Source organism: Coregonus lavaretus (genome assembly GCF_964263955.1).
Source record: "Coregonus lavaretus genome assembly, chromosome: 26".
NCBI lineage: Eukaryota > Metazoa > Chordata > Actinopteri > Salmoniformes > Salmonidae > Coregonus > Coregonus lavaretus.
In genome coordinates this window covers 33,805,835-33,827,497 of record NC_140013.1, presented here as the reverse complement: position 1 = coordinate 33,827,497, position 21,663 = coordinate 33,805,835, and the positions used below count along the sequence as shown (strand labels likewise).

Genomic DNA, 21,663 nt, shown 5'->3' with positions numbered 1-21,663 from the left:
AGGCTCTCTGTTCCTCACTATGGATGAGTATATTGTTAAGGGTAGTGGCTTGGAATGAGGGAAACTAGTTTAAGGATAAAGCCTGCAATGGGTGAAGTGGTTTAAGGTTAATGATTGCAATGGCAGTGGTTGAAGGGTTAGGGTGGGTACTGTTTTGATGACGTAGCCACTAGCTAGCAGTGGGTCCATTAAACACCAATCATTCCCCTCCGAGCAAGGACCTCCATTTCTCATAACTCCGTCTAGAATCTGCACAGCTCGACACAGCGTCCACGTCCTACTCTAGCAGTCTCTGTTCTGCTCTCCTGCCCATCCCGTCCCCTAGCCACTCTCCTTGTCCCCATGGTGGGGCCCAGTCAGACCTCAGTCTGTTGCTGCATCTCTATGGTGTGTGTCCCCCCCAGGTGGAGCTCATCCATACTGTCAAAGTCACTACCGCCCGCCTCCGAGTCGTCAAAGCCGCAGGGCGCCGACACGTCCGAGGCCGATGACGCGTTCACCGACAGCCTCATATTCAGCGACACGTTATCCTCCATGTCCCCGCCTCCCGGCGTGATCGCTCTACCCACAAAAGTGCGGAACTCCTCCCCTCCCGGCCCGCCTTGCCACGCCTCCCCCAGGGGCAGCTGGTGTGGGGGCAGATATTGGCTGGGGTGGAAGTGTGGACGGGGGGACCTGTGGCGTCCAGTGCTGCCACTGCCACTACCACTCCCACTCAGGGTGCTCTCCTTGGAGGCAGACTGGGTGGCGGGCAGGGTGTCATAGGGGTGCTCCTGGTACTCCTCCAGGGGAGTGGGGAGGGGAGGAGGGAGCTGGTCCTGGGTCAGGAACTCCTCCTCATGGGGAGGGGGGAAGTCACTGTCGATGTCGTAGCCCCCGAGGTAGTAGTCTGACTCCAGTTCCCGGGCGCTGCCCCCCAGGCGAGAGCTGCCCCCCAGTCGGGAGGCTGAGGCAACCATGTCTCCGTGGCCCCCCAGGCCGCTGGCCTCGTAACTGGGCACCTCTTCGATGTCGGGCAGCCGTGAGTTGGGCATCCAGTCAGACGTGTCCCAGTGATATGCTGGAGGAGGGAGAGACAGAGTTAGATAACATTTAGCAAACACAATCACTGCCAACATGCCCGATGGACAGTTACAATCTGCAGGTCCATCAGGAATGTAAGTGGACAAATACAGTCTGTCTGCAGAGGTCCATCGGGCATGTTAGTGGACCACTACAGTCTGTCTGCAGAGGTCCATCGGGCATGTTTGTAGACAACAAAAACACAGTTAGACGTCAACCACAGCACGGGGAACATCCTGTACAGGGAACATGTTAGCTGTGTTTTGAAGGTTTCACAACATGCAGGAGTGAGGCCTGGGAATGTCAGGTCAGGGGTCACAGGTCAAAAGGTCACAGCATGCCAGGGTTCAGGAGGAGTCAGGGTGGCACTTCGGAACAGCCAAGCCATGGTGAGAGATCAGAGGTTACTGACCGATGGGATCATTCAAAGTAAACAAACGCATCACAGCTTGACATACTTCCACATGTTAACAAGAGACTGTTTCACAAAGCATTAAACTGTAAAATACTAAAGAAAAACTAAAGGAAAAACAGACAGTATGTGCATCAAAAGGAAATTACAGAACCAAAGCGAGAAGCACTAAAAAGTTAAATCCATCTTGACAGGTTCAAGAAAATCTTCAGACATTAAATCTCAACAAAGCAACGTCAGCGAGGACAAATTCATTAAAAGCAGTAAAAAAATCAGTCAAATGGAGTAAAAATTAAACAACACGCTTGGAGGTGGGATGCAAATGCAATGCAGTGAGGGGATCAAACATCACATGTCACGGGCAGCAGGCGAAAGCAAAGGAAAGAGAACATTGGCCAAACTGTGGAGGGACGGCAGTGAGGTGCGTTGGAGAGTGAGCGGAGCCTCTACACCCTGGCAACGTGACATCTCCAAGGATGCATCAGGGATGCTCAGTCAGCACAACAACACTGTGAATGGTGCTAACACATGCTGGGGTGTGTGTGTGTTGGCAGGGGGCTAGGAGCAACAAATTACACAAACACAGTGAGCTGGGACGTAGACTGAGAAGGGGGGGGTGCAGTGAGATGGAGAGGGAGAGAGGGATAGAGGGAAATGAAAAGAGAGGAGGAGTTAGGAGAGAGAGAGAGGAGAGGGAGTGATGTGAGATGAAGAGAGAATCACCTCTGTTGTAGCTCTGACCTTGGTCCATGACTGACACTGTCAGGTGGGAGAACAGGAGAAGAGAGAGCTTTAGCATGTTAGAGTGTGTGTGTGTTTGTGTTTGTGTGTGTGTGTTTGTGTGTGTGTGTGTGTTAGAGGTGCCAAACAGGTGTTGGCGCGGGCAAGGACCATATGAGACTTGAGGGGGGTAATATGTCAATTTATTTATGTATGTGTAATATGTCCGTTTATTTATGTATGTATAATATGTCAATTTATTTATGTACAGTGAGGGAAAAAAGTATTTGATCCCCTGCTGATTTTGTACGTTTGCCCACTGACAAAGATATGATCAGTCTATAATTTTAAAGGTAGGTTTATTTGAACAGTGAGAGACAGAATAACAACAAAAAAATCCAGAAAGACGCATGTCAAACATTTTCTACATTGATTTGCATTTTAATGAGGGAAATAAGTATTTGACCCCCTCTCAATCAGAAAGAATTCTGGCTCCCAGGTGTCTTTTATACAGGTAACGAGCTGAGATTAGGAGCACACTCTTAAAGGGAGTGCTCCTAATCTCAGCTTGTTACCTGTATATAAGACACCTGTCCACAGAAGCAAACAATCAATCAGATTCCAAACTCTCCACCATGGCCTAGACCAAAGAGCTCTCCAAGGATGTCAGGGACAAGATTGTAGACCTACACAAGGCTGGAATGGGCTACAAGACCATCGCCAAGCAGCTTGGTGAGAAGGTGACAACAGTTGGTGCGATTATTCGCAAATGGAAGAAACACAAAAGAACTGTCAAACTCCCTCAGCCTGGGGCTCCATGCAAGATCTCACCTCATGGAGTTGCAATGATCATGAGAACGGTGAGGAATCAGCCCAGAACTACACAGGATGATCTTGTCAATGATCTCAAGGCAGCTGGGACCATAGTCACCAAGAAAACAATTGGTAACACACTACGCCGTGAAGGACTGAAATCCTGCAGCGCCCGCAAGGTCCCCCTGCTCAAGAAAGCACAAATACATTCCCATCTGAAGTTTGCCAATTAACATCTGAATGATTCAGAGGAGAACTGGGTGAAAGTGTTGTGGTCAGATGAGACCAAAATGGAGCTCTTTGGCATCAACTCAACTCGCCGTGTTTGGAGGAGGAGGAATGCTGTCTATGACCCCAAGAACACCATCCCCACCGTCAAACATGGAGGTGGAAACATTATGCTTTGGGGGTGTTTTTCTGCTAAGGGGACAGGAAAACTTCACCGCATCAAAGGGACGATGGACGGGGCCATGTACCGTCAAATCTTGGGTGAGAACCTCCTTCCTTCAGCCCGGGCATTGAAAATGGGTCGTGGATGGGTATTCCAGCATGACAATGACCCAAAACACACGGCCAAGGCAACAAAGGAGTGGCTCAAGAAGAAGCACATTAAGGTCCTGGAGTGGCCTAGCCAGTCTCCAGACCTTAATCCCATAGAAAATCTGTGGAGGGAGCTGAAGGTTCGAGTTGCCAAACGTCAGCCTCGAAACCTTAATGACTTGGAGAAGATCTGCAAAGAGGAGTGGGACAAAATCCCTCCTGAGATGTGTGCAAACCTGGTGGCCAACTACAAGAAACGTCTGACCTCTGTGATTGCCAACAAGGGTTTTGCCACGAAGTACTAAGTCATGTTTTGCAGAGGGGTCAAATACTTATTCCCCTCATTAAAATGCAAATCAATTTATAAAATTTTTGACATGCGTTTTTCTGGATTGTTTTGTTGTTATTCTGTCTCTCACTGTTCAAATAAACCTACCATTAAAATTATAGACTGATCATTTCTTTGTCAGTGGGCAAACGTACAAAATCAGCAGGGGATCAAATACTTTTTTCCCTCACTGTATGTGTAATATTACATTTACATTTAACATGTCCGTTTATTTATGTATGTGTAATATGTCCGTTTATTTATGTATGTGTAATATGTCAGTTTATTTATGTACATGTAATACACTACCAGTCAACATTTTGGACACACCTACTCATTCAAGGGCTTTTCTTTATTTTTACATTTTTTTACAGTAGATAACCCTATTTGGTAAAAGACCAAGTCCATATTATGGCAAGAACAGCTCAAATAAGCAAAGAGAAATGACAGTCCATCATTACTTTAAGACATGAAGGTCAGTCAATACGGAAAATGTCAAGAACTTTGAAAGTTTCTTCAAGTGCAGTCGCAAAAACCATCAAGCGCTATGATGAAACTGGCTCTCATGAGGACTGCCACAGGAATGGAAGACCTAGTTACCTCTGCTGCAGATAATATGTTCATTATAGAGTTACCAGCCTCAGAAATTGCAGCCCAAATAAATGCTTCACAGAGTTCAAGTCACAGACACATCTCAACATCAACTGTTCAGAGGGAACTGTATGAATCAGGCCTTCATGGTCGAATTGCTGCAAAGAAACCACTACTAAAGGACACCAATAAGAAGAAGAGACCTGCTTTGGCCAAGAAACACGAGCAATGGACATTAGACCGGTGGAAATGTGTCCTTTGGTCTGGAGTCCAAATTTGAGATTTTTGGTTCCAACCGCTGTGTCTTTGTGAGACGCGGTGTGGGTGAACGGATGATCTCCGCAGGAGGAGGTGTTATGGTGTGGGGGTGCTTTGCTGGTGACACTGTCTGTTATTTATTTAGAATTCAAGGCACACTTAACCAGCATTGCTACCACAGCATTCTGCAGCGATACGACATCCCATCTGGTTTGGGTTTAGTGGGACTATCATTTGTTTTTCAACAGGACAATGACCCAACACACCTCCAGGCTGTGTAAGGGCTATTTTACCAAGACGGACAGTGATGGAGTGTTGCATCAGATGACCTGGCCTCCACAATCCGCCGACCTCAACCCAATTGAGATGGTTTGGGATGAATCAGACTGCAGAGTGAAGGAAAAGCAGCCAACAAGTGCTCAGCATATGTGGGAACTCCAAGACTTTTGGAAAAGCATTCCAGGTGAAGCTGGTTGAGAGAATGCCAAGAGTGTGCAAAGCTGTCATCAAGGCAAAGGGTGGCTATTTGAAGAATCTCAAATCTCAAATATATTTTGATTTGTTTAACACTTTTTTGGTTACTACATGATTCCATATGTGTTATTTCATAGTTGTGATGTCTTCACTATTATTCTACAATGTAGAAAATAGTAAAAATAAAGAAAAACCCTTGAATGAGTAGGTGTGTCAACCTTTGACCGGTACTGTATGTCAGTTCATTATGTACGTGTAATATGTCAGTTTATTTATGTACGTGTAATATGTCAGCTCATTATGTACGTGTAATATGTCAGTTTCCTGAAGTACACGATCTTCAAACAACAGCACTGTCATGTTATTGTCATGGATAGCATTGTCATGGCATCTCATAGAGAGAGAGATAAGTACAGGGAGAAGTAAAGAGAACGTCAGAAGGATAGAGAGAGTGAGAAGGGTGGATGAGACATGGTACCTTCGTTTTCAATAGTGTCGACTGCATCATTGACCAGTCGAATGACGGTCACTATGGAGGCTTGTTGGAGAGAAGCAGAGGGAGGAGACACGATTTGAGACACAGAAAGTTGACAACAGGCTCCCAGGAAACAGAGCTACTATTGGCTGAAGATGGGATCAACACTAGGGACGTGTAGCATGGGAGGTGTCTGATCAAAAGCTACATATGGAACCAGACTTAGAAGACCTACACTTTTAGATAAAAAGGTGCTATCTAGAACCTAAAAGGGGTTTTCGGCTTTCCACATAGGATAACCCTTTAGAGAACACCTTTCGGTTGCAGGTAGAACTCTTTTGGGTTCCATGTAGAATCATTTCCACAGAGGGTTCTACATGGAACCCGAAAGGGTTCTTTCTACTTGGAACCAAAAAGGGTTCTACCTGGAACCAAAAAAGGTTATCCTATGGGGACAGCCAAATAACCCTTTTTTCTAAGAGTGTAGGAGGGGACTAACACAGAATCCATGTGCATTTGCTCATCCTAGTATTGGAGAGTATCCCCAGCACACACACACACACACTTGCACCAACACACACTCCCATTTACACATGTAAACATGAGGTAGGGCTGTGCTCAGCGAGACGAGCTAGATTGTTAAATTATGTTTTGAAGACATTCAGTGAAAATCCGATAAATACAAAAATAACAAGAAAGAAAGAAAAGGGAATGAACATAATAATGACATCAGATCACATCCACTGGAGCGGTCGTCCGCACTGATTGGTCTGCTGCAAACTGTTCTGTGGCCTGTTGGCTAACATCACAGTCAGCTATGTGAAATGTGATCATATTGACAGTGAAGCGGTTCCATTAATTATGAATGAATGAAGCATCAATGTTGATATGTTAACATTGCATTTCAGCTATGTAGTCTAGTACATAGTAGCAACACACTATGTTTATGTAGATTCACCATGGTGATATCAGTGGATTTTTGCAGGATGATCTGAGTGATCCATGTTGATCCAGAAATAACAACTTATAGGCTATCTCTCTAAGTAAAACAAACTACTACTGACATTTTTCCAATAGCAAAACACCACAAAGTCCACAACAACACAGCACAAGTTACATAACAATACAAAAACACAGACAACACAACACATAAACAACCACCTAAAACCTGAACTGGCGTCTGCCAACATTGGAACTGGAGTATCAACGACTACAACCATAAAAAGCCATGGAAAAGAACAACGTGTTTGAATTCGTGATGATGAAACGATGACAAGTTAACAACACAACACAGCTTAGTGTCATTCCTCTTTGGTCAGCTGTCTGTCTGTCTGCACACTGTCACTCTCACTTCCAAATGAAAACACAATCTGACAGGTGTGGAAATTAAAACGTTAACAAAACCCTCCAGGAATTAACGTGAACAAATTATCTTAAACACATGTAAACAATAAATCAACATGATTTGAGGACAAATAAACTAACACACTGGATGACAAATAGTTTTCCTGAAATACTTTTCTAACACAGCAGGAGTAAATGTATCTGTTGGAGAGAGGGCTTTACCAAACAATAAACACTCTATACATTCCGGGGTTCCCATAGTTATTGTTTGTGGTTAATCACAGCATCTCTTTTACTAATGCCCTGTCCCCAAACCGCCCCTGACTCTGCCCCTAGTCCCCTATCTCTTTGGTGTTTGCCGATCTAAAGGGACTGTTATTGAAGCAATATGGTGATAGCACCACCTCAACATCCAATGTGCTTTAGGGAGCTTTGGCCATATTGCTTTCACATCTGGTTCCTCTGAATCTGCCGACAGCAAAGGGCTATGATAGGGGGCTAGGGGAAGAAGACAGGACTATGTTAAGGGTTGTTATCGGACCGGACGGCAGACTAGCTCACTGATGTTATGGGTGTGGCCAGAAAGAGGCACGAGAAAGGAGGGGCGTGTCTTACCGTTGTCATCGCAAGAGTCGGACTGGAAGGAGCTCAGTGATTGGACCTCAGAGTTGCTGCCCTTGTTGCTCCCTGAGAAACAGGTCATCTCTTCACCCATATCTACCATTTTACCTGCAGGGAGAGGTCAGAGGTTAGAGGTCAGGGGGTCAGAGGTTAGGAGGTCAGAGGGCATTGGGAGCAGGCCAGGGAGAGTTGGCCCTCTGCAAGGTTAGTCACAGAAGAACACAGGCTCGTTAGTACCAGGGCTGTCTTTGTTGAGGCACAAATCACACACACACCTCGGCTCCAGTGACAACAACACTGGTACGGAGAGCTAGAGGTACCACACACAGACACACACACACACACACTTTTGATTTGGGAATCAAAGCCAGCTCATAATTAGGATGGTCTTGATAAACTGAACTTGATGCTGTCTGAGTATAGTTCTGTGTAATATGAATATGAATTAATATGTAAATTGAACAACAATGCACTCCCCCTCAAGGGTTCCTGGAAAAGAGAAACACTTGGAGGGATACACAAACAGACATTTGAATATATGCATGAATGCACACACACAAGACACTCACAAAAACAAACATGTATGAACAAAGATTGTACCACACACAAACAGGTTCAAACGCATCACACTATGCACACACACTGACCCTCGTCGCTGTCCCAGGGGCTCTTGCGGATGGAATCACAGTCGGAACGGCAAGGCGAGACAGGTGGCAGGTTGGGCGCCACGCTACACACCACCACCCCCCTCCGCGTCGTGCCTCCCAGAATCCTGGGTGACTCTGGGTGGAAGGTGCTCATCTCATTGTGTTCCACGCCTCTCCCGTCCGCCATCTTCTCCAGCGTGGACCGCGGGTCGCCTTGGAAACAGGGTGTGTACGCCATGGGCCTTACAGGCACCTGGGGCGGGCCGATCATCCCGGCTCCGCCCCCTATCACCGTGGCGCACAGCCCCGCTTCGGCGTACAGGTTCAAGGGGTCTCCCGGCATGCAGCGCAGGGTCTTGAACTGAACCCCATTGGCCTTGTTTAACAGAGCTGCTGTTGCTGGATCTTGGACCAGCGTCAAGTTGTTACGGGAGTAGTTCTTCTGGAACACCTGGAGACAAAACGTTTTTATTGTATTTCTTGTAAAACAATATATAGGATTACAGATGTAGCATCTTAATTTGAGACAGCTTGCTGCAGCAGGAAAATAATCCTACAGTAACTGTAAATGTGAATTATTATGTGGATTATAATTTATGGACATTTTTGTAGGGGTTGATAAAACATTTCGGAAGGGAAAATCAAGTCTGAAATTTCTAAGTGGAAATTAGAAACTTCAGAAGCCTTTTAAACCTCAAATACAATACAAGTTTTACATTTCCGGCATCGCAGGAAAGTTATCCTGCAACAGGGTGATCAAATTAAGATTCTACATCTGTAAAAGCAACGAAGGCTGAATTATTTGAAATTTCATCGTAAAAATAAAAACACACAAGAATAATCAAACAACACAATACAAATACCTTCTTGCGGAAGGCGATGAAGAGGATGATGAGGGTGACGATGACGAAGAGGACGACAGCGATGCCGATCAGTTCTTCTTTTCCCACCATGGCGTGTCCAGCCTGCATGTCTGGTACCACCACGGGCCGCAGGCCGCAGCGCTGGCCCACGAAGCCCGCCGTGCAGTTGCAGTAGAACGAGCCGTGTGTGTTGACGCACACACCACCATTCTCACATTCTGCCTCGCCGCCCGTGGCTCTGCCCCGCTCACACTCGTTTACGTCCTCCTCGCACCTGGAGAGGGTGAATGGAGGAGGGGGGGGGGGGGGGGTTGTTAAAACTTTGTTTGGTAATTAGTTTGGATAGTTTGACTTACAGATGCCCCTAGAGAAAATACACTCCAAAAATTATCCTTGAGGTAGGTGAATATCAATAGATCTGAATCTTTGGCACTTCAGTTGGCACTTAGAAAACTGTTACATACAGATAGTTTGTGGGTCATTTAACAATTGACTGACTAAAACTGATGAAGACTCTCTTTTCATTTGGAGGTGTGAGGAGAGAGCTGTAGAAAGGGAGAGAGGACAGCTCAGGGACTCCTAGTCTCATATGTTCACTATCAAATAACAACCACGCTGAGATTGACTTTCCTGATCTTTCTCATCTGAAATTAAAATGGCTTTGATAATGGAACACAAGCTGCTGGCATGTGTGTGTTTGTGTGTGTGTGTTTGTGTGTATTTGTGTGTGTTTCAGCGAGTAAGAAAAGTGTATAAGTGTACACATGAGTGAGCTTGTGGCTTTGTATCTTAGCCTTGATTTCTGATGTAACACAGTGGAACACCCCTAAACCCCTGGAGAGAAGGAGACAAGCAGAATTAAAAGTAATCTTCTTTACTCTTTCAAATGTTTCTGTGAATCTTTAACAGGCTGCAGGCAGTTTGGGGGCTCTGGCTCTTCTGCTCATCTGCCTAACACTGTAGAGAAGAACTGGTTTATACTGCCACCTAGTGGGAATGATGAGGCATTGCATGTACAGAGGGCTTTATTCCTTACTATATATTATATCTACTACTTGGGCCAGTAGGAAGCTGAACTGGCTAAAACAAACAGCTAATTTAAAAGGTGGGTGTTTATGTGTCTGTGTGTGAGTGTGGTTGTGTCTGTCATATTCTGTGTGTCTGAGACAGTCAACTCCATGGGTGTGTGTTCAGGACAGGAGTGTGTTGGCATGTATACTGTATGTATACATTTTTTACATTTTACATCATTTAGCAGACGCTCTTATCCAGAGCGACTTACAGTTAGTGAATACATTTTTAAAATTTTTATATACTGGCCCCCCGTGGGAATCGAACCCACAACCCTGGCGTTGCAAACGCCATGCTCTATCAACTGAGCTACATCCCTGCCGGCCATTCCCTCCCCTACCCTGGACGACGCTGGGCCAATTGTGCGCCGCCCATGAGTCTCCCGGTCGCGGCCGGCTGCGACAGAGCCTGCATTCGAACCAGGATCTCTAGTGGCACAGTTAGCACTGCGATGCAGTGCCTTAGACCACTGCGCCACTCAGGAGGTCATTACAGTGTGGTCATTAGTTTGATAGTAACTCACGTGGTGCCCTTGAACCCTCTCCTGCAGCTGCAGAGGAAAGCGATGCCGATGGCTTTGCACACACCGCTATTGAGGCAGGGGTTGGGAACACACGCTGTGATCTCTGTCTCACAGCGCCCTCCAGTGTACTGGGGACTGCAACTACAGGCAAAACCTGATACAAAGAGAGAAGAGGGAGAGCGAGAGAGAGAGAGAGAGAGAGAGAGAGAGAGAGAGAGAGAGAGAGAGAGAGAGAGAGAGAGAGAGAGAGAGAGAGAGAGAGAGAGAGAGAGAGAGAGAGAGAGAGAGAGAGAGAGAGAGAGAGAGAGAGAGAGAGAGAGAGAGAGAGAGAGAGAGAGAGAGAGAGAGAGAGAGAGAGAGAGAGAGAGAGAGAGAGAGAGAGAGAGAGAGAGAGAGAGAGAGAGAGAGAGAGAGAGAGAGAGAGAGAGAGAGAGGAGAGAGAGAGAGAGAGAAAAATGAGCAGAGAGAGAAAAGAGAGGAAGGAGTATAAAATAAAAAAGGAAGGAAATGAAGTCCATGTCCATTTGAGTCATTTAGCTCTTATCCAGACAGACTTAGAATCAGCGCATTCATATTAAGATATCTAAAACAAGTATTCTGCATACAGGTATGGTGCTATAATTCAACAAAGCAGTCAGACCATCATAGCAGATTCAGAACACACTCACACTTCATCACACACACACTCCATCACACACAACCTCACACTCCATCACACACACAGTCACCCTCCATCACACACACAGTCACCCTCCATCACACACACAGTCACCCTCCATCACACACACAGGAATGTGTTCAGTGCTGTAGAGACTAGCGTGTGCATTGTTTGAGCTTTGGCGGCGGTGCCAGGGAAATTTGGCATGGGGTTGACGAGAGCTTGCCAGCCTAAACATAAACACACACACCTCTGGGAAATCACACGGGTACACACACACACACAAAGGCTCACGCAACTGGGAAATCACACTGACACACACACACATACACACACATCACATAACGGGAAAATCGAAAACACACACACCTCTAGGAAAATGCATGGATATGTCACTGTGTTTATCGACACAGCGCAGACACACACGCACGCACATACAGTGGGATACCGGAATAAATACATACAAACACTCCGATAACCTTTACACAGAGGTCGGGCGTGCCAAGAATTTACAACAGGGGACCATGACAAGTCCCAGAATGCCGTGCTCTTTTCAGAGCGCTCAGCAATGCGAGCTGGGAGACCGGGAGAGACCAACCCAGGGGAGCGTTAAGTCACTCTCTCTGTGTTGAGTCTTGGCCTCGATGTGCTAAGTCAGCACGTTAAGTCAAGGGGTCACCCTGCTGAGTCCAGGCAGGAAATTTCGATAGAGATGACATTTAACCAGGCTTCCCTATTGACTCCAGTAAAATGCCAACGGCTGAGAAAAAAAAATGTTTTATTGAGCCCTGACAGTAGTCTGATTTTAAAACAATACGATTAGTTCATGTAGGACTTTTGAGTTCAGACAAAAGGAGGAGAGATATGAACAGACAAAAAAACTAAGAGCAACTGGAGAGATACAGTGAGGGAAAAAAGTATTTGATCCCCTGCTGATTTTGTACGTTTGCCCACTGACAAAGAAATTATCAGTCTATAATTTTAATGGTAGGTTTATTTGAACAGTGAGAGACAGAATAACAACAAAAATATCCAGAAAAACGTATGTCAAAAATGTTATAAATTGATTTGCATTTTAATGAGGGAAATAAATATGAGACCCCTCTGCAAAACATGACTTAGTACTTGGTGGCAAAACCCTTGTTGGCAATCACAGAGGTCAGACGTTTCTTGTAGTTAGCCACCAGGTTTGCACACATCTCAGGAGGGATTTTGTCCTACTCCTCTTTGCAGATGTTCTCCAAGTCATTAAGGTTTTGAGGCTGACGTTTGGCAACTCGAACCTTCAGCTCCCTCCATAGATTTTCTATGGGATTAAGGTCTGGAGACTGGCTAGGCCACTCCAGGACCTTAATGTGCTTCATCTTGAGCCACTCCTTTGTTGCCTTGGCTGTGTGTTTTGGGTCATTGTCATGCTGGAATACCCATCCACGACCCATTTTCAATGCCCTGGCTGAGGGAAGGAGGTTCTCACCCAAGATTTGACGGTACATGGCCCCGTCCATCGTCCCTTTGATGCGGTGAAGTTGTCCTGTCCCCTTAGCAGAAAAACACCCCCAAAGCATAATGTTTCCACCTCCATGTTTGACGGTGGGGATGGTGTTCTTGGGGTCATAGGCAGCATTCCTCCTCCTCCAAACACGGCGAGTTGAGTTGATGCCAAAGAGCTCCATTTTGGTCTCATCTGACCACAACACTTTCACCCAGTTCTCCTCTGAATCATTCAGATGTTCATTGGCAAACTTCAGACGGGCCTGTATATGTGCTTTCTTGAGCAGGGGGACCTTGTGGGCGCTGCAGGATTTCAGTCCTTCACGGCGTAGTGTGTTACCAATTGTTTTCTTGGTTACTATGGTATTGGCCATGTTGGAGAGTTTGGAATCTGATTGATTGATTGCTTCTGTGGACAGGTGTCTTTTATACAGGTAACAAACTGAGATTAGGAGCACTCCCTTTAAGAGTGTGCTCCTAATCTCAGCTCGTTACCTGTATAAAAGACACCCTGGAGCCAGAAATCTTTCTGATTGAGAGGGGGGTCAAATACTTTTTTCCCTCATTAAAATGCAAATCAATTTATAACATTTTTGACATGCGTTTTTCTGGATTTTTTTGTTGTTATTCTGTCTCTCACTGTTCAAATAAACCTACCATTAAAATTATAGACTGATAATTTCTTTGTCAGTGGGCAAACGTACAAAATCAGCAGGGGATCAAATACTTTTTTCCCTCACTGTATGACGACACAAAGACAGGAAGACAAGAACAGAACAAAGGCGATCACGACCAGGCAGACAAAAGAGAGAGAGAGAAAGAAAGAGAAAGAAAACAGAAGTGATGAAGGAGTGTAGGAGGCTATTTCACAATCAGACCTTTGGAAAAAACAGTGGGTCAAGGCCAGTTTAATTAGGAATTCATTATGGATTAATAATAGATTAACGTTGAGGGGAGATCCAGATCCCTGGAGAGGTTATAGTCTGCCAGCTGGCACAGGAGCACAGGCTGGCACAGATCATCATCCATCACCCTGATGACCTCCAAATAAAGCTAATAAATCAAACAATCAATCAGGAAATCCTCCTATCAGTGTGTGTTATGGACACTAATAATCTCTGTCCTCGAGAGCTACAGGGTGGTGCAGGCTTTTGATCCAACCCAGGCTGTTTGTTTCACAAATGCACCAGAGGAGGCTGGTGGGATGATCAATAGGAGGACAGGCTCATTTTAATGGCTGGATTGGAATAAATGAAACGGTATCAAACAGATCAAACATATGGAAACCACGTTTGACTCCGTTCCATTAATTCCATTCCAGCCATTACAATGAGCCCGTCCTCCTATAGTTCCTCCCACCAGCCTCCTCTGGGGCGAGCGTGCACACACTCCAGGGTGATGGATGTGACCGCATCCATTTCCCTCCTGCAGTTCCCAAGACTCACCACCGGAGGGCAGGCTCGTGCAGGTGGCTCCGTGGAGGCAGGGCTGTTTGAGACAGGCGTCAGGGTAGAGAACACAGCCCAGTTTCAGCTCTGTCAGGCCCACCACCTCAGCATAGTGACTCCTCTTGTTCTGCAGGGGCAACTCGTTGTTGTTGAGCATCACAGAGTCCAGGCAGCCCTGGAAACCATCCGTCACCTGTGGACCCTTCTTGTCTGTCAGGCTATGAGAGTTAGGAGGCTGGACCTGGGGGGAGGAGAGAGACATGAGTGACACATCAGATTTATGTATACATACAAACAAACTACCAAATATTGTACTGTATATGAATAGGTATAGCACACAAAACTATAATATCAAACCACAATATTTAGCTTTTTCATGTTGTTTTCTGAGTATGGAGCAAGTCATGTTCAGACAACAATATAAAATACAAAGATTCTGATCCCCAAATACACTAAATACAGTACATTCATGAATACACACACAGGCTGTATTCCTCAGAGCTTCCCATCCAGAGCTTCCTAACCAGAGCTTCCTATCTAGTGCTTCCCATCCAGAGCTTCCCGTCCAGAGCTTCCTATCCAGAGCTTCCTTCCAAAGCTTCCTTTGCAGAGCTTCCTATACAGAGCTTCCCATCCAGAGCTTCCTATCCAGAGCTTCCTATCCAGTGCTTCCTATCCAGAGCTTCCTATCCAGAGTCTTACCTTGTGTTGTGTTCCTCACTCTGACAAGATTAAATCGGTAAGAACATTATAGAGAAACACTATACTCACACATTCAAATCCATAACGCTCACACATGCAAAACACACACACAGCCACGCCCATACAAACCTATCAGTGTCCCTAACACACACTCACAACAACCCCCACACTCTGAAAAAATCTGTCACACACACACACGTTTGTTTTACTATCCTTGTGGGGACCAAACAATTGATTCGCATTCAAAATCCTATTTTCCCTAACCCCTAACCTAACTCCTAACCCTAATTGTAACCCTAAACCTAACCCCTAAGCCTAAAATAACCTTTTTCCTTGTGGGGACTGGCGAAATGTCCCCAATTTTCCTTGTTTTACTATCGTTGTGATAACTTCTGGTCCCCACAAGGATAGTAAAAACCAAAAACACACCCACCCCTTCCCCTCCACAGAAAGCCCACCTGTGCTCCAAAGTAGATACACCCATCTGCCCCTAGTGGTTGGAAGCTTGGCGGTCCTCTTCTCCTCTCCACATAGCTGTCGTCCAGAGACAGACTAGTGAAGTTACGGTTGAGCTCCAGGGTCACCGTGTGCCAGTTCCCATCGTTGATGGGCCTCCCAGAGATACCCAGCATACCAGGGCTATTCCCACAGTCCAGCTGGAACCACAGCTTACCCTCCTCTAGCTGTCAATCACAACAAGATTGGCAGGGTTTAGACACAGATGGGAGGGGCTAAAGTGGCTTAGCATCAGGTAATAACAAGGGTGGATCGTGCTGTGGGTATCTAGACTATCCATGCCTGTTTACAGTGTGTGTACTTTGAATATAACACAATAGTCTGAGCACATGTCTGTCTGTTATGTTCAGTATAGTACAGGGATTAGCATGTATAGGTGAGTACCTTAAACAGGGTCAGGAAGCGTACGTGTGTGTATGTGTATGTGTGTGTGTGTGTGTGTGTGTGTGTGTATGTGTGTGTGTGTGTGTGTGTGTGTGTGTGTACCTTGAGTATAGTGCAGGGGTCAGCGTGTGTGTACATGATGATTCCTCTGCTCTGTAGAGTTCTGATTCTCAGTCCCAGCTTCATCTCTCCTGTCCTCCCTCCATCAGATACTTTATACTTGATATAGCTGTTCCCTGAGAAACTCAGAGACGTGTGACCTGTATACACACACACACACACACAAAGATATGCAGAGTCAGAGCACGCACATACACGCACACACATGCACGATTGAACACAATTTGATTGTTGTATTTGCATCCACAAATTACACCACATTTACAAAGGACCCAAACATTCAAAAGACACCTGGACACATAAAACACACATCAACGCACCTGCACACTCTCCTAGTTTCCCTGGTGGACACTGGCAGGCGTAGGGTCCTCTGGTGCCCTCTGTGCCCACACACTGCATGTCTCCTGGACAGGGCTGCTCATCACACAACTCTGAGGCTGGTGGACAGCTACCATCTGATGGAGGGAGAGAGAGGAGGGAGAGAGAGAGAGAGAGAGGAGGGGGAGGGAATGCGAGAGAGAGAGAGAGAGAGAGAGAGAGAGAGAGAGAGAGAGAGAGAGAGAGAGAGAGAGAGAGAGAGAGAGAGAGAGAGAGAGAGAGAGAGAGAGAGAGAGAGAGAGAGAGAGAGAGAGAGAGAGAGAGTAGGGACAGAGAGGAGGGGGCGAGAGAGAGAGAGAGAGAGACGAGGAAGAGAGAAAGAGAGATGTGAAGGGTGAAACAAAGGAGATAAAGGAAGAGTGGGTGAATGGGGAGGTAGAGAGAGACAGGAGGGGAGAGAAAGGGATGGAGAGAGAGAGAGGGGGAGGGGGAGTGGTTAAGGGTGAAATAGAACACAAAATGAAAGGAAAAGAGAAGAGAAGAGAAGGACAGGGTGTGAAACAGAGTGAGACAGAAGACAGAGGACCATGGATAGAAGGAGGAAAGGGACCGAGAAGCGTGAAACGAGAGAAAAGAAAGGATGAATGAAGAGAGCAAGAGAGGACAAGTTCATTTAGGGTTATTCAGAGTAGAGGCAGCCAAATCCTCTGCCAAGTGTCCCCAGGAGACGTGCTAATTACATTAGCCACAACATGCTAATTAAATCTACTGGGGGGTCTGTCTAATCCCAGGGGTCAGATACACACTCAAGATGCCATCAGCTTTTTATCATTATAGTACTTATACAATCAGACAGAGTGGTTGCTACAGTGCAGATAATGCAGACGTCAACAATGCCTATGCCTAATGCACAGCTCTCTAAAGGACACTTTGTGACATGTGTGTATGTTTTTGTATGAGTATGTGAGTGCATCATCATGCATATACATTGATATGATACATGGGTGTATATCTGTGGGTGTGTGTGTATGATGGTGTCCTCACCAGTGCAGGTGCAGCGTGTGGTCCTGTGGAAGCGTGGTGACACAAAGCTAACCCTGGGTGTGCTGTAGGTGATGAGAGCATGAGAGTCCAACACAATGCTCTGCTCACACTGGGCCCCGCGACACTCAAGCCCAGAACAGTTCTTATCCAAGATGGCCGACACCCTCAGCACTTCCTCCAACTGCCTCCGGGAGGCGCTCAGCTTCTGGGTCAGGTACGCTGCCTTGTAGAACCCTCCCCCAGCCGTCTCCACAGCAACCAGCAGATCCAGCTGGCTGGTCCCGCCCACAGGCTGCAGACTGAGCACGTGCAGCGCATCCTGCTTCTGCGTTGCCGCGGCAACCTTCAGAACTTTCACCACGTTTTTCAGATGTGTGGCCACGAAGTCGTGGGGTTGCACACTCTCGAAACGCACTGTCACCGCCTCGCGCAGCATCTCTGGCGACGCCTGCTCCACGTGCACGCTCACAGCCATGGGCACGGCGAAGCGTCCGTCGCTCACGCTGGCGTTGAGGGAATAGCGACCGGCGTCCAGGCCGCCCAGCGCTATGATCTTACCGTCTCTCGGACTGATCTTGAAGAGGGAGCGTTGAGACGGAAGGGTGTGGCCGAAGGTCAGGGCATCGTAGGGGTCTGCGTCGGTGGCGTGCAGCTGGCCGATGACTCCTCCAGGAAACTCGTCCTCCATGGTGATGATGTGGATCTCCAGGGGTAGTGCTACGGGCCGGTGAAGGCTCTCCTCAATCACACGCACCGTCAGGGTAGAGGAGGAGGACAGACGGGGCTTACCGGAGTCCCTTACCTAGAGGTATGGGGAGTAGGGGAGTAGGGGAGAAGCAAAGGGTTAATTAACAGAGAGCCAAAAAACATAAATCACAATGTAGCCCCATGTGTGATTTAGTAACACAGCCCTTCCACAAGCTAGCTGGTTGTAAGACCTGGTGCTAACACTAACAGAGTTGACCAGCTGGTTGTAAGACCTGGTGTTAACACTAACAGAGTTGACCAGCTGGTTGTAAAACCTGGTGTTAACACTAACAGAGTTGACCAGTTGGTTGTAAGACCTGGTGTTAACACTAACAGAGTTGACCAGCTGGTTGTAAGACCTGGTGTTAACACTAACAGAGTTGACCAGCTGGTTGTAAGACCTGGTGCTAACACTAACAGAGTTGACCAGCTGGTTGTAAGACCTGGTGCTAACACTAACAGAGTTGACCAGCTGGTTGTAAGACCTGGTGCTAACACTAACAGAGTTGACCAGCTGGTTGTAAGACCTGGTGCTAACACTAACAGAGTTGACCAGTTGGTTGTAAGACCTGGTTCTAACACTAACAGAGTTGCCCAGCTGGTTGTAAGACCTGGTGTTAACACTAACAGAGTTGACCAGCTGGTTGTAAGACCTGGTGCTAACACTAACAGAGTTGACCAGCTGGTTGTAAGACCTGGTGCTAACACTAACAGAGTTGACCAGCTGGTTGTAAGACCTGGTGCTAACACTAACAGAGTTGACCAGCTGGTTGTAAGACCTGGTGCTAACACTAACAGAGTTGACCAGCTGGTTGTAAGACCTGGTGTTAACACTAACAGAGTTGACCAGCTGGTTGTAAGACCTGGTGTTAACACTAACAGAGTTGACCAGCTGGTTGTAAGACCTGGTGCTAACACTAACAGAGTTGACCAGCTGGTTGTAAGACCTGGTGCTAACACTAACAGAGTTGACCAGCTGGTTGTAAGACCTGGTGCTAACACTAACAGAGTTGACCAGCTGGTTGTAAGACCTGGTGCTAACACTAACAGAGTTGACCAGTTGGTTGTAAGACCTGGTTCTAACACTAACAGAGTTGCCCAGCTGGTTGTAAGACCTGGTGTTAACACTAACAGAGTTGACCAGCTGGTTGTAAGACCTGGTGCTAACACTAACAGAGTTGACCAGCTGGTTGTAAGACCTGGTGCTAACACTAACAGAGTTGACCAGCTGGTTGTAAGACCTGGTGCTAACACTAACAGAGTTGACCAGCTGGTTGTAAGACCTGGTGCTAACACTAACAGAGTTGACCAGTTGGTTGTAAGACCTGGTGCTAACACTAACAGAGTTGCCCAGCTGGTTGTAAGACCTGGTGTTAACACTAACAGAGTTGACCAGCTGGTTGTAAGACCTGGTGCTAACACTAACAGAGTTGACCAGCTGGTTGTAAGACCTGGTGCTAACACTAACAGAGTTGACCAGCTGGTTGTAAGACCTGGTGCTAACACTAACAGAGTTGACCAGCTGGTTGTAAGACCTGGTGCTAACAGTAACCGTGTTGACTGAGATTATCTAAAAATCTTACCTGGACCTGGATGACATACTCCATGGCCAAGTCCCTCCTAAACACCTGATTGGCTAACAGAGTTCCATCCCACTCCAGTGTAAACTCTCCACCCTCGTTCCCTGATAAGATGCGGAACTCAAAGGGTGGGCCGTTATGGGAGGAGTCCTGGTCTATGACGGACAGCTGCAGAATGCTGGTGCCGATGGGCTTATTCTCCTGTGATTGGACAGTACAAGAAGGGAAATTAGATTAGATGCAAGACGGAGTGTGTGTGTGTGCGCTTCTCCTGTAAGAAAGGATATGTGTGTGAATATCTATGTCTATGTAGATGTAAGTGTGTATGGAGTTCCTCAGAGCTGTCAATCATGTGAGTAACAGTACCTGTATGACAGTGGTGAGATTGGCCGGGGTGAAAGTAGGCGGGCTGTCGTTGATGTCTGAGATGTCAATGTTGACCATCACCGTTGACGACATGGGCGGAACACCACTGTCCAGAGCCCTGACGGCCAGAGAGTAACCAGACACCTAGAGAGATGAAAAAAGCTTAAAACTTCACGTCGAGAAACTTTTTTATCATTTCATGCCTGATAATAATAACAGGATCGAGAAAATCAAACACAGCAATTTCCATGCAAATCAAATTCACCACACATTAACCAATGATGACAAGTCCCTAATCAAATATCCTCCTGGATACGCATCCTTATAATGTGGTACTCCCTTGAATATCAGCACACCAAACGAGGACCTAAGGGCACTGATTAAGTGTGTTGTGGGCACATCCTTTGATCTCTGAAACACACTCCTGTCACTGACACTTTCCTGGCGTGTCCTACCAAGCACGTACCCTGGGTTTCTGTCTCTGTCTCTCAGATTCACTTTACACTCTAAGAAAAAAGGGTTCCAAAATAGTTCTTCGGAGCACCCTTTTTGGTTCCAGGTGGAACCCTTTTTGGTTCCAGGTAGAACCTTTTTGGGTTCCATGTAGAAAGGGTTCTACATGGAACCCAAAAAGGTTCTACCTGGCACCAAAAGGGTTCTACCTGGAACCAAACAATTTTTTAAAAAGGGTTCTCCTAGGGGTACAGCCGAAGAACCCTTTTAGTTTCTAGATATAACCTTTTTTTCTAAGAGTGTACCTGAGGGAACACTGTCAAAGCTATCTCAGGTAGCAGGATTTACTAGCTTTGGGAGTGAAGATACACACACACACACACACCCACACACACACGCACGCGCGCATACACACACCCACCCACACACACACACACACACACACACACACACACACACACACACACACACACACACACACACACACACACACACACACACACACACACACACACACACACACACACACACACACACACACACACACACACACACACACACACCCCTTATTCCCTACCACTCTAGCTGCAGGGTGTTTCTGTGTCCTTCCACATATTGCTCTGTAATAACAGCCTAACTAAACACAGCAGAAACATGCAATAACTGAAAACAAAAATAACAACCTCTCACTCTGAGAAATGAAAAAAGAAACCACAATAAACAACCACAGTGCTGCTTAGGAGAGAGTAAATGAGAATAACCTGTACGGAAATTAGTGTGTGAAGACACCCACACACAAACACACAGGGCTTCTCTCTTTCTGATAACCCAAACACACAGGGCTGCTCTCTTTCTGATAACCCAAACACACAGGGCTGCTCTCTTTCTGATAACCCAAACACACAGGGCTGCTCTCTTTCTGATAACCCAAACACACAGGGCTGCTCTCTTTCTGATAACCCAAACACACAGGGCTGCTCTCTTTCTGATAACCCAAACACACAGGGCTGCTCTCTTTCTGATAACCCAAACACACAGGGCTGCTCTCTTTCTGATAACCCAAACACACAGGGCTGCTCTCTTTCTGATAACCC

The 21,663-nt window shown here is 46.5% G+C and overlaps 1 protein-coding gene across 1 annotated transcript in view; it reads right to left on the bottom strand.

Moving 5' to 3' along the window:
* Nucleotides 1–356: 356 nt before the first annotated feature.
* Nucleotides 357–21,663, bottom strand: part of LOC311101996 (protocadherin Fat 3-like) — a gene marked incomplete at both ends in the record, with an annotated part of 150,652 nt that continues 129,345 nt past the window's right edge. The window contains 14 exons of the mRNA XM_084143220.1: nucleotides 357–1,060; nucleotides 2,198–2,233; nucleotides 5,677–5,736; nucleotides 7,633–7,746; nucleotides 8,286–8,736; nucleotides 9,149–9,422; nucleotides 10,743–10,896; nucleotides 14,337–14,580; nucleotides 15,500–15,724; nucleotides 16,044–16,201; nucleotides 16,382–16,516; nucleotides 17,424–18,225; nucleotides 19,754–19,951; nucleotides 20,117–20,260. Coding sequence (XP_083999346.1) covers nucleotides 357–1,060; nucleotides 2,198–2,233; nucleotides 5,677–5,736; nucleotides 7,633–7,746; nucleotides 8,286–8,736; nucleotides 9,149–9,422; nucleotides 10,743–10,896; nucleotides 14,337–14,580; nucleotides 15,500–15,724; nucleotides 16,044–16,201; nucleotides 16,382–16,516; nucleotides 17,424–18,225; nucleotides 19,754–19,951; nucleotides 20,117–20,260 — 3,699 coding nt within the window. The remainder of the gene's footprint in view (nucleotides 1,061–2,197; nucleotides 2,234–5,676; nucleotides 5,737–7,632; nucleotides 7,747–8,285; nucleotides 8,737–9,148; nucleotides 9,423–10,742; nucleotides 10,897–14,336; nucleotides 14,581–15,499; nucleotides 15,725–16,043; nucleotides 16,202–16,381; nucleotides 16,517–17,423; nucleotides 18,226–19,753; nucleotides 19,952–20,116; nucleotides 20,261–21,663) is intronic.